General features: G+C 46.1%; 1 protein-coding gene across 24 annotated transcripts in view; it reads right to left on the bottom strand.

The window, feature by feature from the left end:
* The window catches only part of DST (dystonin), a 405,299-nt gene that overhangs the window by 52,097 nt on the left and 332,214 nt on the right, over positions 1 to 20,988 (bottom strand). For 19 of the 24 annotated variants that reach the window (XM_084754651.1, XM_084754634.1, XM_084754655.1 and 16 more), the window contains 13 exons: positions 19,664 to 19,825; positions 18,617 to 18,787; positions 15,118 to 15,284; positions 13,135 to 13,294; positions 12,601 to 12,927; positions 11,983 to 12,067; positions 10,781 to 11,022; positions 9,797 to 10,003; positions 6,466 to 6,585; positions 6,168 to 6,275; positions 4,977 to 5,195; positions 1,554 to 1,757; positions 124 to 355 (listed from right to left, as the gene is read on the bottom strand). In XM_084754651.1, the coding sequence (XP_084610777.1) occupies positions 124 to 355; positions 1,554 to 1,757; positions 4,977 to 5,195; positions 6,168 to 6,275; positions 6,466 to 6,585; positions 9,797 to 10,003; positions 10,781 to 11,022; positions 11,983 to 12,067; positions 12,601 to 12,927; positions 13,135 to 13,294; positions 15,118 to 15,284; positions 18,617 to 18,787; positions 19,664 to 19,825 (2,404 nt within the window). The remainder of the gene's footprint in view (positions 1 to 123; positions 356 to 1,553; positions 1,758 to 4,976; positions 5,196 to 6,167; positions 6,276 to 6,465; positions 6,586 to 9,796; positions 10,004 to 10,780; positions 11,023 to 11,982; positions 12,068 to 12,600; positions 12,928 to 13,134; positions 13,295 to 15,117; positions 15,285 to 18,616; positions 18,788 to 19,663; positions 19,826 to 20,988) is intronic. The other 5 variants (XM_084754657.1, XM_084754636.1, XM_084754643.1 and 2 more) reach the window with 1 other exon arrangement.

The following is a 20,988-nucleotide window of genomic DNA, read 5'->3' as shown; positions in this document are numbered from 1 at the left end:
AGACCCTGAACCAAAACAAACAAACAAACAAACAAACAAACAAAACAAACAATAACCCAGCTAACCAAACAAGTAAAAACAAAAAGGAAAGCAGAGTCTGCTTCCTCGCTCCAAGATGGCTACCTTTGGCAGACACATCTTTCTCGGTGCCCTCAGACCTGGCGATCATCTCCTCTCCTCTCTGCCTCAGGGTCTCGTACAGGGGCTGCAGCTTCTCCATGTCCACAGACACGCTCTTATTCTCACCGACCTGCTCCTTGATCTTCTCGACCTCGGCCGAGATGGACGGCGGCTGCCTCAGACGCTCCGCGATGCGCTCCAGGCTCTCAAGGGTCTGGTCAATCTTGTCGTGAAACTACAAGCAGAACTTTTTGTAAGCTACACATTTAGCTGTTAAAACTGACTTACTCATTTAAAACAGCCATTTGGAAGTCCTAAAACGTCATATAAGTACGTGCAAAATTGTAGGTTCAAGGGACTGAGTTATGTTATTTCCCAAATTAAGAAAAAAGTGTAGTTAAATAAACAAAAAAATACATCCACTGTTGTATCCAAAGTTTATATTTAATTCATGGTCAAACATAGGACAGGTTAAAGAAATAATCTTAATTTTATATTTATAAAGGTGTGATTACACAGTGCCATAAAACACTGTTCATTTTAAACTCTGTACTAGCTTCAAAGTTGAGTGAACCAACACTGTGCAAGTTAGCTTTAATTGTCTACTGACACAGCTGAGCGTCATCTGAGAAAGGGATTCCCCAGACCAGACTGGCCTGTGGGCGTGTCTATGGAGGACTGTTTTCACTGGTGAGGCAGAAGGCCACAGCTCATTGTGGGTAACACCATCACTGAGCAGATGGTGCAGGCTGTCGAGGAAAGCTAGCTAAGCACGGGCCTCTGAGCAGGCCACCAAGCAGTGGTCCTCCATGCCCTGCTGTCCCACAGCGAGGGACTGTGACCTGGAAGTGTAAGATGACACAAACCCACGCCTCCTCAAAGTTGCTTCTGGTCGGAATTATCTCCAGCAGCAACAGAAGGGAAACTAGAACAAAAACTCAGGGTTACAGAAAATGCCACCTCAACACCCAGTATCTAATGATGAAAACCAAACCTCAGAAATGGAAAACCTACAGGTATTTAAAAAAAAAAAATCAACTTCTTGAAAAATGATATTTACAAAAACTCTATTTCCTACTTAATATGCTTATCTTTTTTTATTTGGCTTATTGTTCAGGATTTCCTTTTAGAAAAATGTTATTACTAATAATTATGTTTCTTTTATCTCCCCAATGTCAAATATTGTGCTCCACTTATGGTGGACATTAAAGCACGTTATCTGACAGTTGCTGCAAATTATTCTTTATTGTACCCTGAAGGATACAGAGAAACCTGAGGGTTGGCTGCAAGCTGGGAGAAGAGGCATTGTACTTAGAGAGTCAACCCCGTGACATCATCTAAGATGAAGTTTAACCAGAGGGTCCAGGAAAGGGCTTCGTATGCTTGGCTATGGGGGCGAAATTAATTTTTTTTTTCCTAGTATGAAGGGTTACCTGAGTTGACTGAGAAATGGCTTCATCCAGTACCACAGCTCGCTTTTTGACATCTTCTTTAATTTGACTGTACAGGGTGTCGGCAGCCACATACTTCTCTCGGATATAAACGCCCTCCTTTGGGCTGAGCTCCAACAACTGTGGCCCAGTCTTGTTCATCTTGTCTATGTGAGGCTTGTGCTCCGCTATCAGTTCTCGCAGTTGCTGTAATAAACCAAACAGCCCCTCAGTACCTTGGAGTCACACCTCCATATTACAGCTGACCACATCTCAGTGCGTCCAGCCGGCAAGAGCCGCTGACCAAACGCGCCCCCCCCCCCCTCTGCACGGCACATATCCATGGCTCTGCTGGGAGGTCAGGCAACTGTCCGGTCCCATGCCTCTCAGGACACAGACAACAGCGGTGCTAAAGGAAACAGTGAGAAGTGCATTCCGCAGCAAGAGCTGCCCATCTTCACAAGCGCCTCATGTCATCGGCGGAGAAGGCGCTGAACCCCATGGCTGAGCTATGGCTCTTGGGTGCTCCTTTCTGCACGTTCCTAACATGCAGAAAGGCCTGGGGGAGGGATTGTCAAGAGCAGGAAGAACCTTAGGGGGAAGAAAGCTACGAGGACTTTAAAAGCCTCAAGATGGAGAGGGTATGAGGGTGATGTGAGCGACGGGCACTCTATTCACAGTTACCAGATGGATACTCTCAAATATTACCTCACATTATCTATGTATATTAGAACCTAGTCTACATATACATGGCATAAAGACACCACATCAATTTGTTCCTATTAGTTATCTTACTACATTTATGTGTGTGTGCAGTCACAGGTAAGATGGTGACGTGCCGTGTGGGCGCTGAGAACCAGGTCTCTCCAGGAGCAGCAAGTGCTTTGGAGCACCAAGCCATCTCTCCTGCCCCTACTTATTACTGCAGACTGTCAAAATTTCAAGGGTAAAGGATTTATCAAAGGTATATTCAAAAAAAGTATGTGTCATATAAAATGTTGCTGGATTTTGTCCTCTGACTGAGAGACCCATGGCCTTTACATTGGCAAGAGGAGTTGGAATTCAAACGAAGTTGCTTCCACTAATGGGCTGAGGCGCTTGCTGGAGCTGGCATGTCTGAGGAGAGCACTTCATGGGGCCACTCTGGAACCCTGACCAGGGAGCCTTTTCCTGCTAGCGACTCTCAGCGCAGCCTCTAAGAAGCACAGAGGGCTCCCATTTGCCCCTCATCAGCAGACCCTGGCCCTCATCAGGTGCACCTCAGTCTGTTTGCTCTCCTCCAGCAAGGGCTTCTGAGACGGCTCACACCCAGGAAAGGCCGTCTAGAGATAAGCTACAGGTGCCCTGCTGCGGTGGAGTTGGTCTGAAGGCTACTGAGAAGATTTCTACACAAAATTCTATTATAAAAGTGTGTGTGTGTGTGTGTGTGTGTGTGTGTGTGTGTGTCTGAGCTAACGTCCGGCATGTAAGAGCAAAAGAGCCACAGTAGCATCTATGTCATGGGCGTTTTGGTCTAGATCTTATTTTCCTTCCACATCATCTCCTTGTTTTACAGAATAGAGATGGTAATGGCCCCATCAACTGGCATGGAATCACATGGAAGAAAAGAGCCGGGGATGTTCTACATGCTGCTCTTTTTTTTGTATTCCAGAAGGCATGCTTGAAAACCAAATACCAGAAGGCTCTCAAGGGAAGCGCAAGACCTCGGCTGAGGCTTCTTGAACTGCCCCGCCATCGCCTCTGTGCGGTGCAGGTGAGGACTTAGCCTAGGAGCAGTGTGTGCGCCTTCTATAGAATGTTCTGTGACAGGCCAGAGAACACTGGTCAGGGGCTCACATGGATGCCTGTGTGTATGAGCAAACAGCCTTTAGCTGGACATGTGGCTATACAACTGGAATCCCAGCAGTCAGGGAGCTGATGCGGGAGGGTGGTGTCTGTGAGCACAGACAGCCTGGATTACATAGAGAGATGCTTTCTCAGGGGCAAGGGGCGGGGACCAGATGCCTTTGCCTCACATGCTGCAGAGGCTTTACGTGACTTAACGCCTGTAACTCTTGATAACACAGCCTCTGGAGGCTATTCTCATTTGTAGCTAGATCTTCCTCCCAAGCAGTGGATATGGAGTTAGGAAAGACACGGCATTCTAGGGGGCTAGGAAAAACCATTTGGCATGAACAGTTTACAGATATGGCTATAATGCGCCTTTGTCCTTCCTTTTATATGTATAACCGTAAGCTTGTTTGCAAGTTCAGATTATGCAAAAGAGGAAGTCAATTCAATTTTTAAGATTTTAGTTAATGAGCCATTTTTGTCACGAGCTGTTCCTTTTGGGCGGGGGATGGGGGGGACTTTCGAGACATAATTTTTCTGTGTAGCCTTGACTATCCTGGACTTGTTTTGTAGACCAGGCTGGCCTCGAACTCAAAGCAATCCATCTGCCTCTGGCCTCCCAAGTGCTGGCATTAAAGGTGTGCGCCACCACCGCCCAGTGAGGTATTGTTCTAAAAACAGTTACTTGAGTCACCTACAATAGAGATGCCCATAACCCATTTCATTCAACAAACAGCCACCGAGATTTCTGATGCAATGAAACCTTAGAGTGAAATTAAATTCAGTTCCACATCATTTTAAGGTCTTTTGCTAGCTGAATGATGGATGTAGGTAAAACTCCATGAAAATTTAACGTCGCCTTGAACTGCTTTTTACAAGCTCTCTTCTAAGTACTCTAGCTACAGACTGTCTTCCACGCCCGTGTGTCAACAAAGTCAACGAGGTTAACAGGCGGGAGCTGGAGGTGACTGGGGGGGGGAGGGGCGGGAGCATTTGCTGCTACTGCACAGGATTCAGCACCCACATGGCAGCTCAAAACTGTCTTAACAGCCTCGTCTGGATTCTGAGCACTGTGTACATGTGGGGCAGACATACTACGCGCAGGCAAAAGAGCCATCAGCCACTGATCTTTGCTGACACTTCAGCCCGTTTCCTTTCCGTAGCTTCCTTGGCTCTGCTGTTTTGACAGATGCATGCCACTGTTCATTGCCTCTGAACTCAATGGCTTTGTATGTACGATGGTTCGTCTGTCTACTTCTACTCTACTTTTTAGTATTTTAGATGGCTCTGAACACTACATATGACACGTCAAACATATTCAACATATGTACATGGTGTGCAACTCAACACATATAATTGAAAGCACCCCCAAAAGCTCACATAGCTGACGTTTTTAAATGGTATTTTTTTTCTCCTACCCAGACGGGCTGTAGCACATAGCATGTGACAGCTACCCAGCGGTGAGGGAGTGCAGACCACATACACCTCAGCATTACTAAAATGTTCTGTTTCCATATGGTGTCTAACAGCACTTTAAACACACCATTGAAGACCGCTATCCCAGTTAGTGGCTCGCTCTCTCTCCCTCGCTCTCACCCTGTGTTCTTCCTGCTGCCGTCTCAGAGTTTCATATTCCAGAGCTGGCGCGGGCAGCTGGGAGATGATTCTTTGTGTTTCTGTCAGCCATGGCCACAGTTCCTCGTACGTCTCCCAGAACTGGCTGACGAGGGACTGCGCCCGCTCCAGCTGCAGGTGCCTCTCCGAGTTTATCTGGCAGATGGCATCGTAGTTCTTCAATACTTTATCCAGCTTTTTCTAGAACACAAGATGAGGAAATATATTTGTCGGGCTGGCAGCTGTAGTTCCCAGGATGCTCTGACCACTTCCGTACGCGTGGCAAAGAGTGGGCACACAACAGACGTATGTGAGATGAACAAATGAGAGAAATCTGCTCAGATGAAGCTTCTATGCACACGCTCGTGTTAAAGGGGGGCATTCACACTTTTATGCACAAGGCCCTTAAGTATAAGCAGAATTCTCCAGTGTTCCTCAGGGTTAGAAAGTAAGTTTCGTACAGGTCTATCGAGATTTACATTATTATAAAAAGAAGAAGGAAGACCATCTTTTACAAATAAAATCAATTACTTGCATGGGAACCAAAGTAGGCCGCCGTGCTAGAGATACTGTGTAATTTTATCTGCGGCCTTCCTGCAATGTAGTCTGAGGCATGGGTATTTGCATGTCTTTATTTGGGCCGTACAGTCACCTGGAAGTATTAGCATGCAGTCATTTCTTTAGGTGCCTCAAGATGTCTGTGCGTTGAGCTAACCACTTTTACCTGTGGATGGTTTTCAACCAGTCTTCAGAGCTATTAAAACCATATAAGCCTGTTACTTAGAGTAGCTTCATACAGAGTAAGGATGACACTATTTCGGATTTTGTTTCAGCTTAAAAGTTACAAATGTTCCATAGCTGACATACCTAGTGACTGACGTAAGCTGACATACCATCCTAACAGTAATACAGCTAATACTGATTGAATGTCCCATGTGTGCCAGTTAATCAAGGAAACTTTAACAGCTCAGATGCATTAATACAGATGGTCCCTTGAGGGATGGGTTTCCATGGTTATTCTGTAACCTTAAAAGATGCCTGGTTTAAATGTAATGATTCCGTTGATGAAACAGCAGCAGCAGATACAGACAAAATGCCCTTCTAGAATTCAGTGCTCTGTGGCTACTATTCATTTGAGGCTCGCTGTCTGGCATACAGACAATGATGTGATACCTTCATTGACTTCTTCTCCTCTTCGCTGGATGCGGTCATGATTTTATGCCCAGATTTAACAAGTTCATCAATAATGTCCTTGTGTCTCAAAATATCCATGGTGAAAGCCTGTGATTTACCAGACAAAGACAAAATACAAAGAAAGTTTGGGACTCAGTGAAGGCAGACAGGCAACGTGGCTGAAAATAGCAAGTTCTACTGACAGGGTCTTGGAAAGTAAAACCATACGATTTTATTTTCTAGGCTTGGAGCCTGGCAGCACATAGTTTGGACAGCAACTGAAAATGTATTTCTTCACCTTTTGAACCTGCAGCTGAGCAGAAGTCTGGTCTTGCTCAAGCCTAATGTCATCCAGAGACGCTAATTTCTTCTCTGTCTCAGTAATCCAGGACAGCTCAGCATCTGCTGCTTGGTCAAACTGAACAAAAGATAATAATTAGGTCAGCAAGTTCCTGTGGCTAGTGCCAGAAAAAGTACCCATTCACGTTGCTTCCAAGTACCCCCTTTTCCTAACTGAGGACTCTCGGTTTCTCTTCTCACGGTGTCCTAAAACGAATCCCCGAGTAACCGAGTAATAGAGAGAGAAGGACTCTGGGCGCACACTCCCATGCTCTGCTGTACCATGATGGCACAGTAAGCAAGTAAGGACGGCTGGCTTCATGGCCTCCTTTTCGTGTGTCTTAGATTCCCAGTGTTAACGGATGTGGAAGTTGACAAGTAGATGCTATTTTAAATGATTTTTTTTCCCCCTGTGACTTCAATTCTCAGATGGGCAGGTAGCACTGTGCCTTCAAAGTACAGGGCTCCTTGATAATAAAAGAATTAAATATTCCCATTTCTCTATTGTATATGTTTATATGTAAATGTATGTGTAAATATCTATATCTGCCTATGAAGAACATAGTCAATTCATGCACAACTTGTAAACATCCTATTTAATACTGGGCTTTAAACACAGACAAGATGGTCCTTAAATGCTCCTCATCACAACAGTAACTCATAGCGTGGCAGGACATTTTAAAGTGCAAAATGAACAGAGAAGATTAAAATCTAGAGTTACTATTGCTGATAATTTAGTGGCTTTCCTCCCAAGAAACTGGGAAGCTCAGACTTGTAAAGTACAATATAAGTTCAAAATCCTACTTTTTCATTTATTATGACTGCTCCCCACATTTTTTTGTTTCTGTCCCACTGTGTAAGGACAAAAGAAGAAGAGAACAAGCATTGTTCACAGTGCCCTACATCAGATGAACTCTCAAGGCCATTCTGAACTGAGCAGGGATCAAAAGCTGGGTGAGGGACACTGTCACGGCCAAAGAGAAGTGTGTGTAAGCCTCTGCTGGACGGAGTCAAGGGAAATGGATGCTGCAGCCTGGCTGACCAGAGCTGCCTCAATGTCCCACTTTCCATGAGAAGCTGGAAATGCAAGTGGGGGGGGGGAAGGGGCGGAGTGCCTTGGACCTTGGGTTCTGTGGATCAACACCCCAAGTGTGACACGCTCTCTGATATTACTCTGTGCCTCGCCTGCCCGAGTTCAGGTACAGAACAGACAAGCAGCCCAGACACACCAAGGGATGCAGGCACAGCCCCAGGAGACTCCTGTTGTCTCCAGCAAAAGGGCGTGGGAAGGGGCAGTCTGGCCAGGCAGAAAACAGAAAATCCCATTCCAAGCCAATCAAAAGCCACAGAGCGAAGTGGTGGCCCCGCCCACTCATGCCGAGAGAGGCAGCCTGAAGAGCCTAGGATTTCACCCTAGAGACAATGATGCTAATGTCTCCTTCAGGATGACGTTAAGGGCCAAAGCTTTATTCCCACTGGCTCAGCTAAGTGCCTTCCTACAGTGCAAATGGAGGGCAGTGTGGAATCTGGACTTTGTTGGACCAGGTAGTAAAACGCTCCATTCTGGTGACTTCCTTACAGAGCAAGGAGTGGGGCTTTCCCTTGTCACTTGGTGTTAGACCATCACGCCTGCCCTCACTGTGCTAACAGGAGAGGCTGTGCAGAGCTGGAATGACCAGCCCTACCCAACAAAAATGAGGCACGTGCCTCAGAATCCAAGGGATCACGGGTTTTCACCTCCCCTGGCTGCACTCCCAGTTGTTTCTGCCTCATAGAAAATGGATACAGGACAATGATATCAAAGTATAAATCCATATAAAAACCAGAAACAGACCGATCTGCCCCTGGAATGTTGGGATTACAGGAATGTGCCACCATACCTGGCCAATATTGTTTAAGGATGGACATTTTAATATTTTAGGTTCAAGGAAGACACTAACCTGCTCACTTTTTTTTTTTAAATCTTTGGGAAAACACTTGTGAACATTTTTTTTTTACTGTAACTGATCTGTATGTAGTTAGTGACTGAGCACTTCAGTGCAGGCGAACCAATGTGAACGCAAGCTGCAACCCAGACCGTGTCTGTCTCACATCACTCAACTAACCGAACACAACTGCCGTGCAGGAACACCCTGCTCCCAGAGGACAGAGTATTTGTCTGGTTACTCAGAGAAGGCTTGGGTGCCAGCCCTGAGATGTTCAAATACAGTTAATGAAAAAAGTATTTTAAAATAGCTCTATAAACCTCACAAATAAAATATAAACCCAACTTTCCTACAACAATGAGGCATACAAATTCCTGCAAACCGTAGAACAGGCGGGCAAACACATTCCTCAGGCATGAATGCCTCTCACAGAAGTTTCCTAGGCAGGAAAATACCATGGTCTCCCATGGGCCTTTGCAATCCTCAACCATTGTGCTAAAGTCAGGCGAGAGTGCGAGGTTTTAGAACCTACAGATTACGGTTTGTGGTTTGCGCAGGGCCAGAAGAGCAGCTTTGGGGCCTCCCTCCCACAGGCTGTGTGTGCTTCTTGCTTTGCCTGGTGGGACTGAAGAGGTCAGTTACACATCTCCCGCTGGAGGTATCCTACAAAACCGTGTAACCTCCGCACAAAGTGTGCAACCCAAACATGCCGGCTTAACGGGAACAAAGATTTCAATACAAGTTAAACTATGCACGATGCATTTCTAGTCACAGGACTGCCTTCGCTGCCCACCATTTTCCACAGGGCTGTGGCTAACAGCAGAATTCTCTAAAACTTTGCAGTAGAGACTGTGTGAGCCACAGACAGGTCAGAAACTATAATTTTTCCCCCCTTTAGTCATCTTTGGAAAAAACTCTACATCACCAAGAAAATTCTTTCCTTTCAAAAACAAAGACTTTTTCACTGCTACAGCAGCAACAATGCCAACGAACGGTAGATAATGACCTACATACATATCAAACTATTTACTCACAGATATGCCAGGCGTAGTCTAGGCAGAACACTAGTATGAGCAACATGCACATATGCAGACACGGAGAGCATTCTGTTTAGAAAGCAGGGCTTACCATGCGTGGCAGGGTGCTGTCTGTGATGTCATGGGGGCAGGTGGCTGTTAACAACGTGCAGATTAGCTGTGCCCTAGTGCTCAGAGTAGCTCAGCCCAATTCTACTGAAACCCCTGAGTTCATTTTCTGAAGCACATCAATTAGAATGGAAATACAGCAGTCGACGTGTCTGTTCAGGTAAAGAGCCTGGGCAGCTGGAGAACACCTGTTGCCTAGACAACAGGGTGCTGGTCCTACCTGCTGAGACCGCAGAATGGCAGCATCGATCTCTTCTACTTTCTGAGTGATGGTGTCGCTCACCAGTCGGTAGCGCTCATTGTCTTCGGCTACCATTTTCTCAAGTCCTTCTCGCGCCCTCCAGGGTACCAGTTCCAACAAAGCGCTGCTCACTTCGTTAAGAGAATCCAGTAAGGCCTTGTTGCTCTTAACTTCTTTTTTCAGTTCCTTGAAGGCATACAGAGCTATAGGTGAACACTCGGGCAGGCTCACCCCTCTGCTCTCAGGGGTCCCTTCCCTAGCTGACAAGGCTGTGCTTCGCCCGGTTAGTTCCAGCTGAGCTAAATAAACTTATGTTATTTATAGCTATTTTTTTTTTTTTTGCAAAAACGAAAGTATTTTTCCAGAGAGGTTTGGAGAACAGTTCATTTGTCAACATGGCAACGGTTTTATCTTTGAAATGGAAAATAAATAGTTACAGTTTGGAAAAGAAACAGACTCGAGCAAGTTAACAAGTAAGCGATCAGGTGACAAAAGTAGAACGAGAGGGCTGTTCCACTTAAGAGGAGTATGGCCTGCAGTGGGGTTGGGGACATACTGATGTCACCAGTGCAGCCTGGCCAATGCCCTCCCGCCGCTATGGGAACCGCAGCTGACATGCTTAGAAGGAAAGCTCAGAAGGGCACTTGTACTTTTGTGATGTTGCCAGAAAAAAAAAAATCCCCTTGCACTACCCATCTAGGATAGAGACATTTTTCCAACCAAATTACCCCTCTGAAACAACGACTGTCTTCTTTTGCTGTTTTTCCTTCTTCATTATTTTATCTTGGGCAGGAAACTTCATCCTCAGTCACATGACTCTTAAAGTAAACTACATTCCTTGTCTGAACAGTCAACTTACTACCTGTTTCTACCAGGCCTCGCCCACCAAGATAACTGCAAATTAGAACCCTCACGGACACACCCTTCATAGGTAATAAGTGCGAGAGATACACAAACGCGTACTTTCTGTCTCTCTTGGACCTGGCTTGCGGCTTCTCCTTTGACGACTTGGGTCTCGTAGGAGAGCAACTCCACCTCCACCCTGTCCAGCCAGTTGCAAAGCTCCTTGTGCATGGACTGCAGCTGTTCGGCGAGCTGTAGCGCGTGTTCCAGAGTCTTTGCTACGTCGGCACTCAGCCTGGTGATGTCTTTGTACCTTGCTTTAATGGCTTCCAATTTATCTTGGATTATTAAGACTTCATCACCTAAAATTTCAAAAGACGTGTTATTTCGTATGGGAAGGATAAAAGGTGAGGGGCGGAGAGTTTCTTCAGATACTACTGATGATATGTTTTAGGAGACATGAGGAGACATTTTTCTAAAGATGATGTGACCCAAAAGACGCTCTTACTCCTTCGCCAGGATTGCTAGCCATCACATTATCGGTAAAAATAGAACTGCAAATGGGAGGGAGCTTCAAGTTATGTGAAATGCTTTATTTGCCATACAAAGCTGTCTGTCTTTGGATAACAAGGGCTAAAACTACCAGCACTCAGGTCACTGATGTCATGGCTTACAAGGCAGGTTACGTCAGGCAGGATATTCAAGCTGCCTGCGCTTACTCATCATTAGTCACTTTCCCACTTCCTGGGGGCAGGGTCTTTATCTGCCTCTACTTCCTTTTCCTGCCCTCAGCTGCAGACTTCTAACTCAAAATTCTAGAACTTTATTGCATGCCTTTAACCACAAACGGTAACTGCTTCGTGAGCACGCACACGCTGACAGAGGTGAGAACTTTCCTGTAGCCGTGCATCTGCTTTCTTAGTGACTCAAGCTTGGAACAGTGAAATCTGTGGACTACCTTAACAAGCATTGCTGCAGCGAAATTTACCTTAAGAAAACAAAACAAAAGAGCTCCCTAAACCCACGTATTCATAAGTCTCCCGACAGCGGGAAACAGACAAATGTAGCCCACGGTGCAGGCTTCTCTGGCCTGCTCCCATGCCGAAAGCTTTATGCTATGAGTAATGCACAATGTCCACCAAGGACTCGAGTGAGATCACATCCAAAGCCCTCTTGGCTGACCTTCAAGGCACTCTGGAGGATGAAGTCTTAGAGCTGCCTCAAAAACCAGAAAGCGCTTTGTCTTTCTGGCCTCGGCCTTGACGTGGCATGGCGGCACTGCAGAACGCTTGCCTGTGGGAACTCGCGCGGAGGCATCTCACCTGTGGTTTGCTTGAGCAGTTCTAAGCCATTCAGCAGGGCCTGATCTACATCCTGTTTCCTGAGGAGGATGTCTTTTCGTAGAGCCTGAAAACACAGGTACCATTTGTATGGAAGCCAGGGGGGCGGAGACCACATTTAAACCAGGGACAGCACTCCCTAACCTCAGAGAACGCTTACTGGGCTCTACGGGCGCAGATCTGCAGACACACCTAACCCTTTAACACATGTCCGTCACCACGGCCACTCCCTCTCTCCACCCGTATTCTGTGCCCTGAGCCGATCTGGCTCGAGTCACAGTACTCCCATGTCAAAAAACCCTGAGGGTCTTATAAAAATGTGGAGGTCCTGGTTCACTATAGGCCCTTGAGTACAACAGCAATCATACTGAGTAAGCTGAGGAAAGGCCACCTAAACGGATAAATTCAACCTCAGGCCATTAAAGGTACCCTGTCCGCACAAGGAAGAGTCTGCTGCAAGTATAGTGAAGACACGAATCATGATAGACAGAGAAATAATATATAACTAATAAAACTAAATAAAATTAACAACTGAACGGATAAAAATGACGAAAAAAAATAAAATAAAAGGAAAAATGAAAAGAAAATAAATGAAGATACCCGAAGTTCAGACTGCTGCTGCCACAGGGCCTCGGGGCTGTGGTCCTGGACTGACAGCTTGCTCAGTCGGCCATGCACTTCATTCAGCCAGTTCATCAGCTCAACTTCATCTTCCCCAAAGATCTTAGCATTGCACAGGGCCTGCTGGAGGAGCTCAGACCTGCTGTGACTTTTCTCTTGAATCTCAAAGTACCACACTTGAGAGAAGTCTAGTTTACTCTGCACCAGATCTTTATCCTCCCTGGAGCTCAGAACCTTTAGGGACTGGCCAATGCTAACCGCCTGGTGTAAATGTTTATTGTGATTGACGATGTCATCTTCTAAAACCTAAACAAGTGTTCCAGAAAGGAAACAGAAACAAAACAAAAACAAAAAGGAATGGACAAATGAAAACGTAAACAGAACCGAAAGGATGACTTTTAAAATGGATTTAGTTTCGCAATGATGCATGATATTAAACAAACACATGTCACACACACAAAAAAAGTGGAATAACTGAGAAACCGAGCCTCATGGTCACATGACACGTCTTACTTTGTGCTGTGCAATCTGCTCCTCCAGCTTCGGCGCCTGCGTTCCTATTGGTTCCGAGTTTGCCAGCCTCTTCTCTACGGCTGTGAGCCACTCATTCAGCGGCTCCAAGGTCTCATGAAACTCCTGAGCTACCACCGAGATGCCTTCCAGCTGACGGTTCCTAGATGTTTGCCAAGACAAAGGTCAGTTAGGGGTGGACACTGTGCAAAACCATCACCCAAGATGTTCTGTCACGCCCCTTCCATTCTGTTCTAAACAGCCTCACGCAAGTCATCTGAGGCTAAACTTTAGCTCATGGATATTTAAAGTGTTAAAACAGCCCTCACCAAAACAAAATTAAACAAGATCTTCTCAAGTATCCTGAACATCACGAAGAGTGAAAGCCACCTCCCTTGAGAATATGCCTCTCAGTTGTAACCTTTTTTTTTTAAGATTTATTTATTTATTATTATATATACAGTGCTCTGCCTGCATATACACCCACAGGCCAGAAGATCTCATTATAGATGTTGTGAGCCACCATGTGGTTGCTGGGAATTGAACTCAGGACCTCTGGAAGAGCAGTCAGTGCTCTTAACCACTGAGCCATCTCTCCAGCCCCAAAGTTGTAACGGTTTTTAAAGGCAGCAGCAAGATGACAAGAACCACTGCTGAAGACACATTATATGCTTGGCCTTGCTATATGCACGCTAAATATGAATTTCAGTAGATGCGACAGCCGCTCAAGTTGGTTCTAACAAGATGGTCAGAAGTGGATTGTAAAACCTGAAGACTGCTACATCATAAAAACACAGTACCAGTGTACTTGTCAAAGCAATCATTAGTACTTTGTGGACTTACATGTCAAAAAGAGAGTTCCTCAGATTTATTTACAAGGTAATGTACTCTGAAGAGCACAGGGCTGTAGTGGCGCATCCAAGTATCCCTTCTGTTTCTGTTGTTTCCCTCCAGGCTCCTGACGGGGCTGGTCCACGGCAGGGTTCTGACTCATCAGCCAAGATGTGGGCCCTCTGTTAACATCTAGCTGCTGCCCTAGCTTCCTAACATGCTGCTTTTTTTTTTTTAAATAGAGAATACTATGATCTGGGAAATGAGCTTCCTATCAAGCTAGGAGGATTTACAGAAATTGGCAGCGAGAACAAAATACAATCTCCGTGTCTTTTTTCTTTCTTTTTTCTTTTTCTTTTGAGACAGAGTCTCATTATGTAGCCTTGGCTGGCCTTGGATGCTATGGAGATCCAGGTGGCCTATAACTCACAGATATCCACCTGCCTCTGCTTTCCGGGTGCTGAAACTAAAGGTGTGTGCCACTGCGCCCAGCTCCACGACACTGTATCGCAAATTATTAGCCCACGACAGTTAAAAAGCCTCCCCCCTCCTCCTCTGGAGAGGCAGGAATTATGTAGTCCAGCTATTTTACTGTCAGTCCAATCACTCTGGGTGACCACCCTCTCATGTGGCTGCTTCCGGTCGGCACCAAGCAAAGGAGCATCACTGCCGACGGGATGTGCTGCACTAACTGTGACTCTGAAATAAAAGAACTCCAGAGCAAGAGCCCAGGAGAGCCATGCTCTAGCCCTCCCTTGTATCTTTAGGGAGGGAGAGCACCTCCCACTGTTCCACTCCTTCCTAGCCAACTCCTCCCTTAAAACATGGCCATCACTTCCCTGCCTCCAAACTTCCTCCTCCGATGCTTTCACCATACCCTGGATCTTTTCACGAAGGCATTGGTTTTTTTCAGTGGCTTTGAGTCTATTAGTGTGCACCTATCTGGGCGCAGAGGTGATCTGTCTCGCTCATCCTTATAACCCAACAGGGAGCTCTGCACCTGTTGCATGGTAGGTGGAGAGTGATTGTGTAACACACAAATGAACGCATTACCCTCAAGGCAAATGCTTTCTTAGTGAGCAGGGATGTGGCTGGTGGCTACAGGACACCAGAAGAATGAGGAGTGTTGCCCAGGAAACGGGAGCATGGCGGTACCTTGCTTCAGCTCTGCTGAGCAGCGCTTCCCATCTACTGTCCAGGAGGCTCAGCTGCCTCGAAAGCTTCACTCTGTCTGCAGGCTCCGCCGACGCGGCGATTTTCTCTCCTTCTCGTTTGATCACCTCCACAGTAGGCTTCCGGTCTTCCAGCAGCCTCTGCAGAAGCTTCAGACAAAACAGTCAGGAGTTTAGAAGGCAGAAGAATAGATATAAAGACAATGTATCTTTGTCCACTTGTGCTAAGAAACATATATTTTACATGGATATACATGAGGGAAAAAAAAAGAAGTAGGGTTTTTGAAAAAATAATCTATTTGGGGCCAGTGAGATGGTATAGGTGGCTTGCCACCGAGCTGATGGCCTGAGTTTGATCTCTGGGACTTTTCATGGTGGAAGGGGTGAACTAGCTACTGCAACTTGTCCTATGGTCTCCACAAGCATGCTGCAGCACACACAGGCCATATAAAGAAATAAACACACACAGGCCATATAAAGAAATAAAGGTCATTTTTAGAAACTTTTTTTTTAAAAAAGAGAGAAAGCATTCGGTTGAATGATTAGTTACTGCAGTGTCAGACACCGAGGTGCAGATAAGGCCGCCACAATCTTCATGACTGATTTAACACAAAATCAAAGAGCAGAAGGAGCACTTAGGATAAGCAAACTGAACCATGGGGAAAGTACAACATCCTCCTTACTCTCATGAAACAGGACTGCCCTAAGCACCCAGCAGTTATCGACTCTGCCAAAATAAAAGCTTTCCATAAATCCCAAGGGCTTTCAAAAGCCCTTCTCACACGAGACAACGCACTACAAGCAAGCAGGTTAAAAGCAGGTCAGGGCCTGTGGGTCAGAAGGCTGCAGGGAGGCTCCTGGCCTCTCAGGGGGTGGAAGCAGCAGAGGGGGCAAAGCTTCAGCAGAGCTCTCAGGCACCCAAAAAGAAGGGAGTGTGGGGTGAACTGGGACCTCAAGAATTGCCCAAAAGACTAGGCTTTCAGGACCCGGCAGTTAAAAAGAAATTCAGTTTAAATCTGAGTGCCAGATTCAGGGTCACCATGCCTAGTCAAAGCAAATGGCTCCTGAGCAGCTGTGTGCATAGGCTCTGTGTTCCAGCAACGAGATGCAGGAGGGGCTCAACAGGATGGGCCTCTGCTTCCTCACTCTGACCCTCACAGACAGTTAAGGAGTGAACATTTAGCAGTTGCCCAGCAGTGACATGCTAGAGGAATACTCTGAGACTGAGACTGCCAGGGAGGGCATGAAGGGGAACGCACACTTCCAAAGGGAAAGGGTCACAGACGTGTTCTTGACACAGTTCAGGCTACCGTGCAAACAACGTAAAGTGTGTGGTTTAGGTAGCAAGGCGAACTAATTAGGTAGTTAAAAGTTACATTTAGTGTGCGTGTGTGTGCAGGAGAACAACTTGTGGGAGACGGTTCTCTTCTGCTTCCGTGTAAGCCCTGAAGACCGGCCTCAGGTTGTCAGGCTTGGTGGCAAGCCCTCTACTCACTAAGCCATGTTGCCAGCTCAAGTGGGTTACTTTTGGTGAACTGGAATAGCAAAACCGTTGGCAGTTAAAAAGACAAAGCCAACAGATGGATTTTATTGACTAAGCATTATTAATTATCCCTGGGAGAGTAAGTTAAGAGAATGGTTATATAATTAAAACCTACAGAGATGCCATGGATTTCCAGTATGTTTCCTTAAGCCTCCTTTTTTTCTTGTCTGGCACTGGAGCCTGAGCTATAGCCTCATGCATCCTAGGCTACGGCACTATGATTACATCGTGTCTCCAAGCCGCTTGCTCACTTTTAGTTTCCAGACAGGTTCCCACTGAGTTGCTCACGAGGCTGTATTCCCGGAGGCCTGGAACTTGTGACCCTCCTCTCCCCTCCTGCCAAGTGGCTGGGCTTGCAGGCGTGAGCCACAAGGCCTAGCTTCATTTCTCATATAACTACCTAACTGGCTAAAGTTTTCTGATCATTTTTAGAGAGCGAATATGTAATATAGAATTAAAGGAAGCGGTAAGTTGTTAAAAATCTGAGGGCAAAATAGATTTTTTTTTTAAAAAATTTAAACTAGCAAATATACTTATCAGTTACGATGTGGTATTTTAATACATGTTTGCACTGTAGGACAATTTAACAACTAGTTATCATAGCTAACACTTTCTCTGCTTACAATTTGAGTATGTTTTGAAAATATTTAAAAATTTCTTAGCAATTCTGAAATATACAGTACGTAGGGCTGGGACTATATGCTCAGTGGTTCAACACTTTCCAAGCATGGCTAAAGTCCTAGGTTCAATTCCAAGAAAAGACACACACAGAAATGTGCCCTATATTATCATTAGCATTTCTGCTAAATTAAGCCACGGCTAGAAAGATACATTAAAACTTGATTAAACGGGCTGAGGAAATGGCTCAGCAGGCACATATGCTTGCTCTACAAGCATGAGGGCCTGAGGTTGGATCCCGAGGACTCAACAGAAAAAGCCAGGCAGGACTGCATGCTCCCGCAGCCCTAACATTCCCCAATGGGTGGGTGGAGACAGGTTTGCTGAACCCACTGCCAGCGAGTAGGGCTGCAGCTGTGAGCCGCTGGCTCAGTGAGAGAGCCTGTCTAGAGGAGACAAGCTAACGAGAAGAAGACAAGGACACCTCAAGACGAGGACACCTCATGTCCCGCGCCAGCCTCTGCATTCACGAGCGCTCACACATATGTACATACGTTTTTCGGTTACAATTTTTACATGTAACGAGTAATTCAATCTCAAAAAAATTAACCCACTCCCCATTTAGAGTTACGCAGGAGAAATCCTACTAATATGCCATGGGCTATGCCTTTTTGCGGGTGTCATTTCGAATCACAGCTGCTAGATCACTGGACATGTCATTCAGTGCTTCGTGTCTGGCCACTACAGCATGACGAACCCCACAACTGTGCACGCTGTCTCAAGCGCTCCTCTGTCTATCAACGCTGGGACTCACAGTGCACATTCTCCAGCATGTGTGAACTGAGGACTCGCACTGGCGGCGCTCGCAGAACTCCTGGAACCTGCCAGCGTTTAATTGGTGTGTGGATAGACCACAGATATTTGGGCAACAACGGTATTTCTGTCCCAGTGTCACCGGTCACTGAAGCATTTCTCAGCTGTTCTACTGAAAGCTGCTCAAACACCCCTCTATAGTTTTGCCTGCCTGGACCCCTGGCTCTATCAAGTCCAGAATCCCATCTTGTCCCTACTTTGAAATCACTGGGTTACATACTGACTTTGTTTACTGGCTTTTCATAGCCTTTCTTTCCCGTCAGACTCTTACTGCTTTCATTCAGGGCTGTATCTCCTGCAGCTGGGACAACACCGTGACCAGAGTCGGCAATCAGTGAGTGCGAAACTGTTACTATGACATCCTTTTAGTATAAGAGAAGAGGTATACTTTTATTCAGTTTTGAAATATGGTTTTATATGAAACCAGATAAAACCACCACGAATGTACCTTTTGTTCCTGTATCTGGGCCTTCACCACTTTGAACTCAGCCGACGGAGGCTTTTGATTGGCCACCAGCTCCTCAGTGTCTGCCAGCCAGCTGAGCAGGGACTCCAGGGCATCCTGGAACCTTCCACAGTGCAGCAGGGCTTCCTGCAGCTGGGCCGCTCGCTGCGCCACCTGGAACATTCACGTTGCTTCAACTTATTTACTTGTTTCATTAAAAAGAGAAAGAAGGAAAGATGCTGCTTCTCATGACTGTTTCCTAACTGGGCCACACACTTGCCCTTCCCCTCGCTCTCTGCGTTTGTGTGTGCAAGTGTGCACATCCCATAGTGCTTCTCCCTCTGTTCATAACGAGATGCCATTCTTGGACTTAGCCACTGTAGCCACGGCAAGTGGAGCATAACTATACACTTGGCAGCCAGGTCTAGGGTAATGGTAATGGAGCTAGTGACACGCCCTGGGGAGGTCTGGAGAGCCTATCCTGGGATTCCCACCATTACTTCATCCCCCAGATGCAAGTGGTCTCGGGTGAAGCTGAACTGTATAAAAAGGAGGTAAATTGCCACCCAGGATGGGGTGGGTCGCTATAGTGACTTAGTTATGTAGGGGGTCACCCATGCTCTAGTACGTAACCCCTCTCTTGTACCCAATAAACTCGCTGGTCTCATCAAGGTGGACTTTGGTGAAACAGCCCACTGGTCTGTTGTTAATGCCCATCTGGGTGAATGGATGTTCACCTGCATCTCCCCAAGAAAGGCTGACACAAAAGGGAGGCTGTATCCCTACCAAGTCGGAGTCAACACAGGGCCATCCACCATGGCTGCCCACGGTCACAGCTGTTGGGTCTGCAGTCACATCTCAATAGCAGGGAAAGTCCTGTCTCCACCCGTGAACTTCATTCGTGTTCCCTACCTACTCCTATGGGCCATTTAGAGCACATTTAGGGCAAGCATGGTTAGGCAAGTGTGGCTACTAGTATGACTATGACTACTAAGTCATCAAAAACAATGGTGAACAAGTACTAAGGAGTCGAAGGGAGCAAGCAAGTACCTTCTTATTGAGCGTCTTCCACCGTGCATTGACATCATCCAGGTCATGCTCCAAGCCCTGAGTGCAAGTGTTTGCAGCTGCGCTCTGAATAAGCCCTTGACCCAACCAGTTCACATCTTGCTGCTTCGCCTGCAAGGGTTCGATTTCTTCTTTCTGGAATATCTGCAGGTTGGGAGAACCATATTGCAAACACTGTATTATCTAACAACCACCGGACGTATAGAGACTGTGTGCTTATTCATTAACACAGTAGGAACTAGCAACTGTCACTGAAGTGAAGGGAACCACTTGTTGTCAAGACATTGTTTACTATTACCTTGTGAGTGTGAAATAGAAATCCGTGGCATTTAATAAGATATTCTATGTACATTCAGTAAGATCACCTACGAAACCAAGACAAGTATAATGAAATTTCCTATCATCCAATTTAACTCTGTGAGAAAAATAATACGCCAAAACCACTAAGGAGCAAATGATAAGATGCCCCTTTTGAATCAAGGAATTCTCAGAGGAGCTCATAAAGGTTGCCGCAGTGTAAACGGCCAGCAACCGAAGCTTGAGACCCAAATTAGAAGTGGAGACTCACTGGCAAGACAAGAAAGTAGGTCAAGAGGCCAAGTACATGCCTACCCAAGGCGCCAAAGTACAAGAGCAGCAACTGGAAAAGGGAGAGGCTTGTGGACAGAGGGCACATGGGGAGTTCCATAACGACTGCAGCAGAAGGTGCAGACCCAGGGGAACGCCTAAGGTGACACAGGGTAAGACCCACTGGCACAGGGTGTTTCATAACTGCCAGTCGCAGAAGCTTTGACCCAGAGAGGAGGAGCTGACCCAGAGCAGTGCCCCACCCTATGGGTAAGAGCAGAGTTAGAGCCTCTGGCCCCGAGGACCAGTTTCACAGAGGGGGGAGTTATACCTTAAGTCTACTATGACACAGTCCTCTCCTCTCGGAAAGAACGGGGGGGCTTGACTCACCAACTTCAGGCATACAAGCTGTGGTGCAGAAACAAGAATAATTCAAAAAACAAGTAAGGCGTCTTTTCCCCCAAGACTACCAATCCATAAGTAACGGCTCCCAACGGAAACAGCCTAGATGAGCTTGCCGCCAAGGAATTAGAAAGAATGATTAAACTAAAAGAGGATATGAACATACCCCAGAAGAAGAGGGCCAGAGAGCTGAATGAAAAAAGCGAATTTATTTCCAAAATGTGAAAATAGAATTCAACAAAGATAGAGACTAGCTTCAGAAAATTCAAATTGAAATAATACCAGGAAGGAAAAACAAAACAAAACAAAACACAAAAACAAAACAAAACAAAAAACAA

Source organism: Acomys minous, assembly GCF_964271855.1.
Source record: "Acomys minous genome assembly, chromosome: 13".
Lineage (NCBI taxonomy): Eukaryota > Metazoa > Chordata > Mammalia > Rodentia > Muridae > Acomys > Acomys minous.
This window is presented reverse-complemented; position numbering and strand designations above follow the sequence as displayed.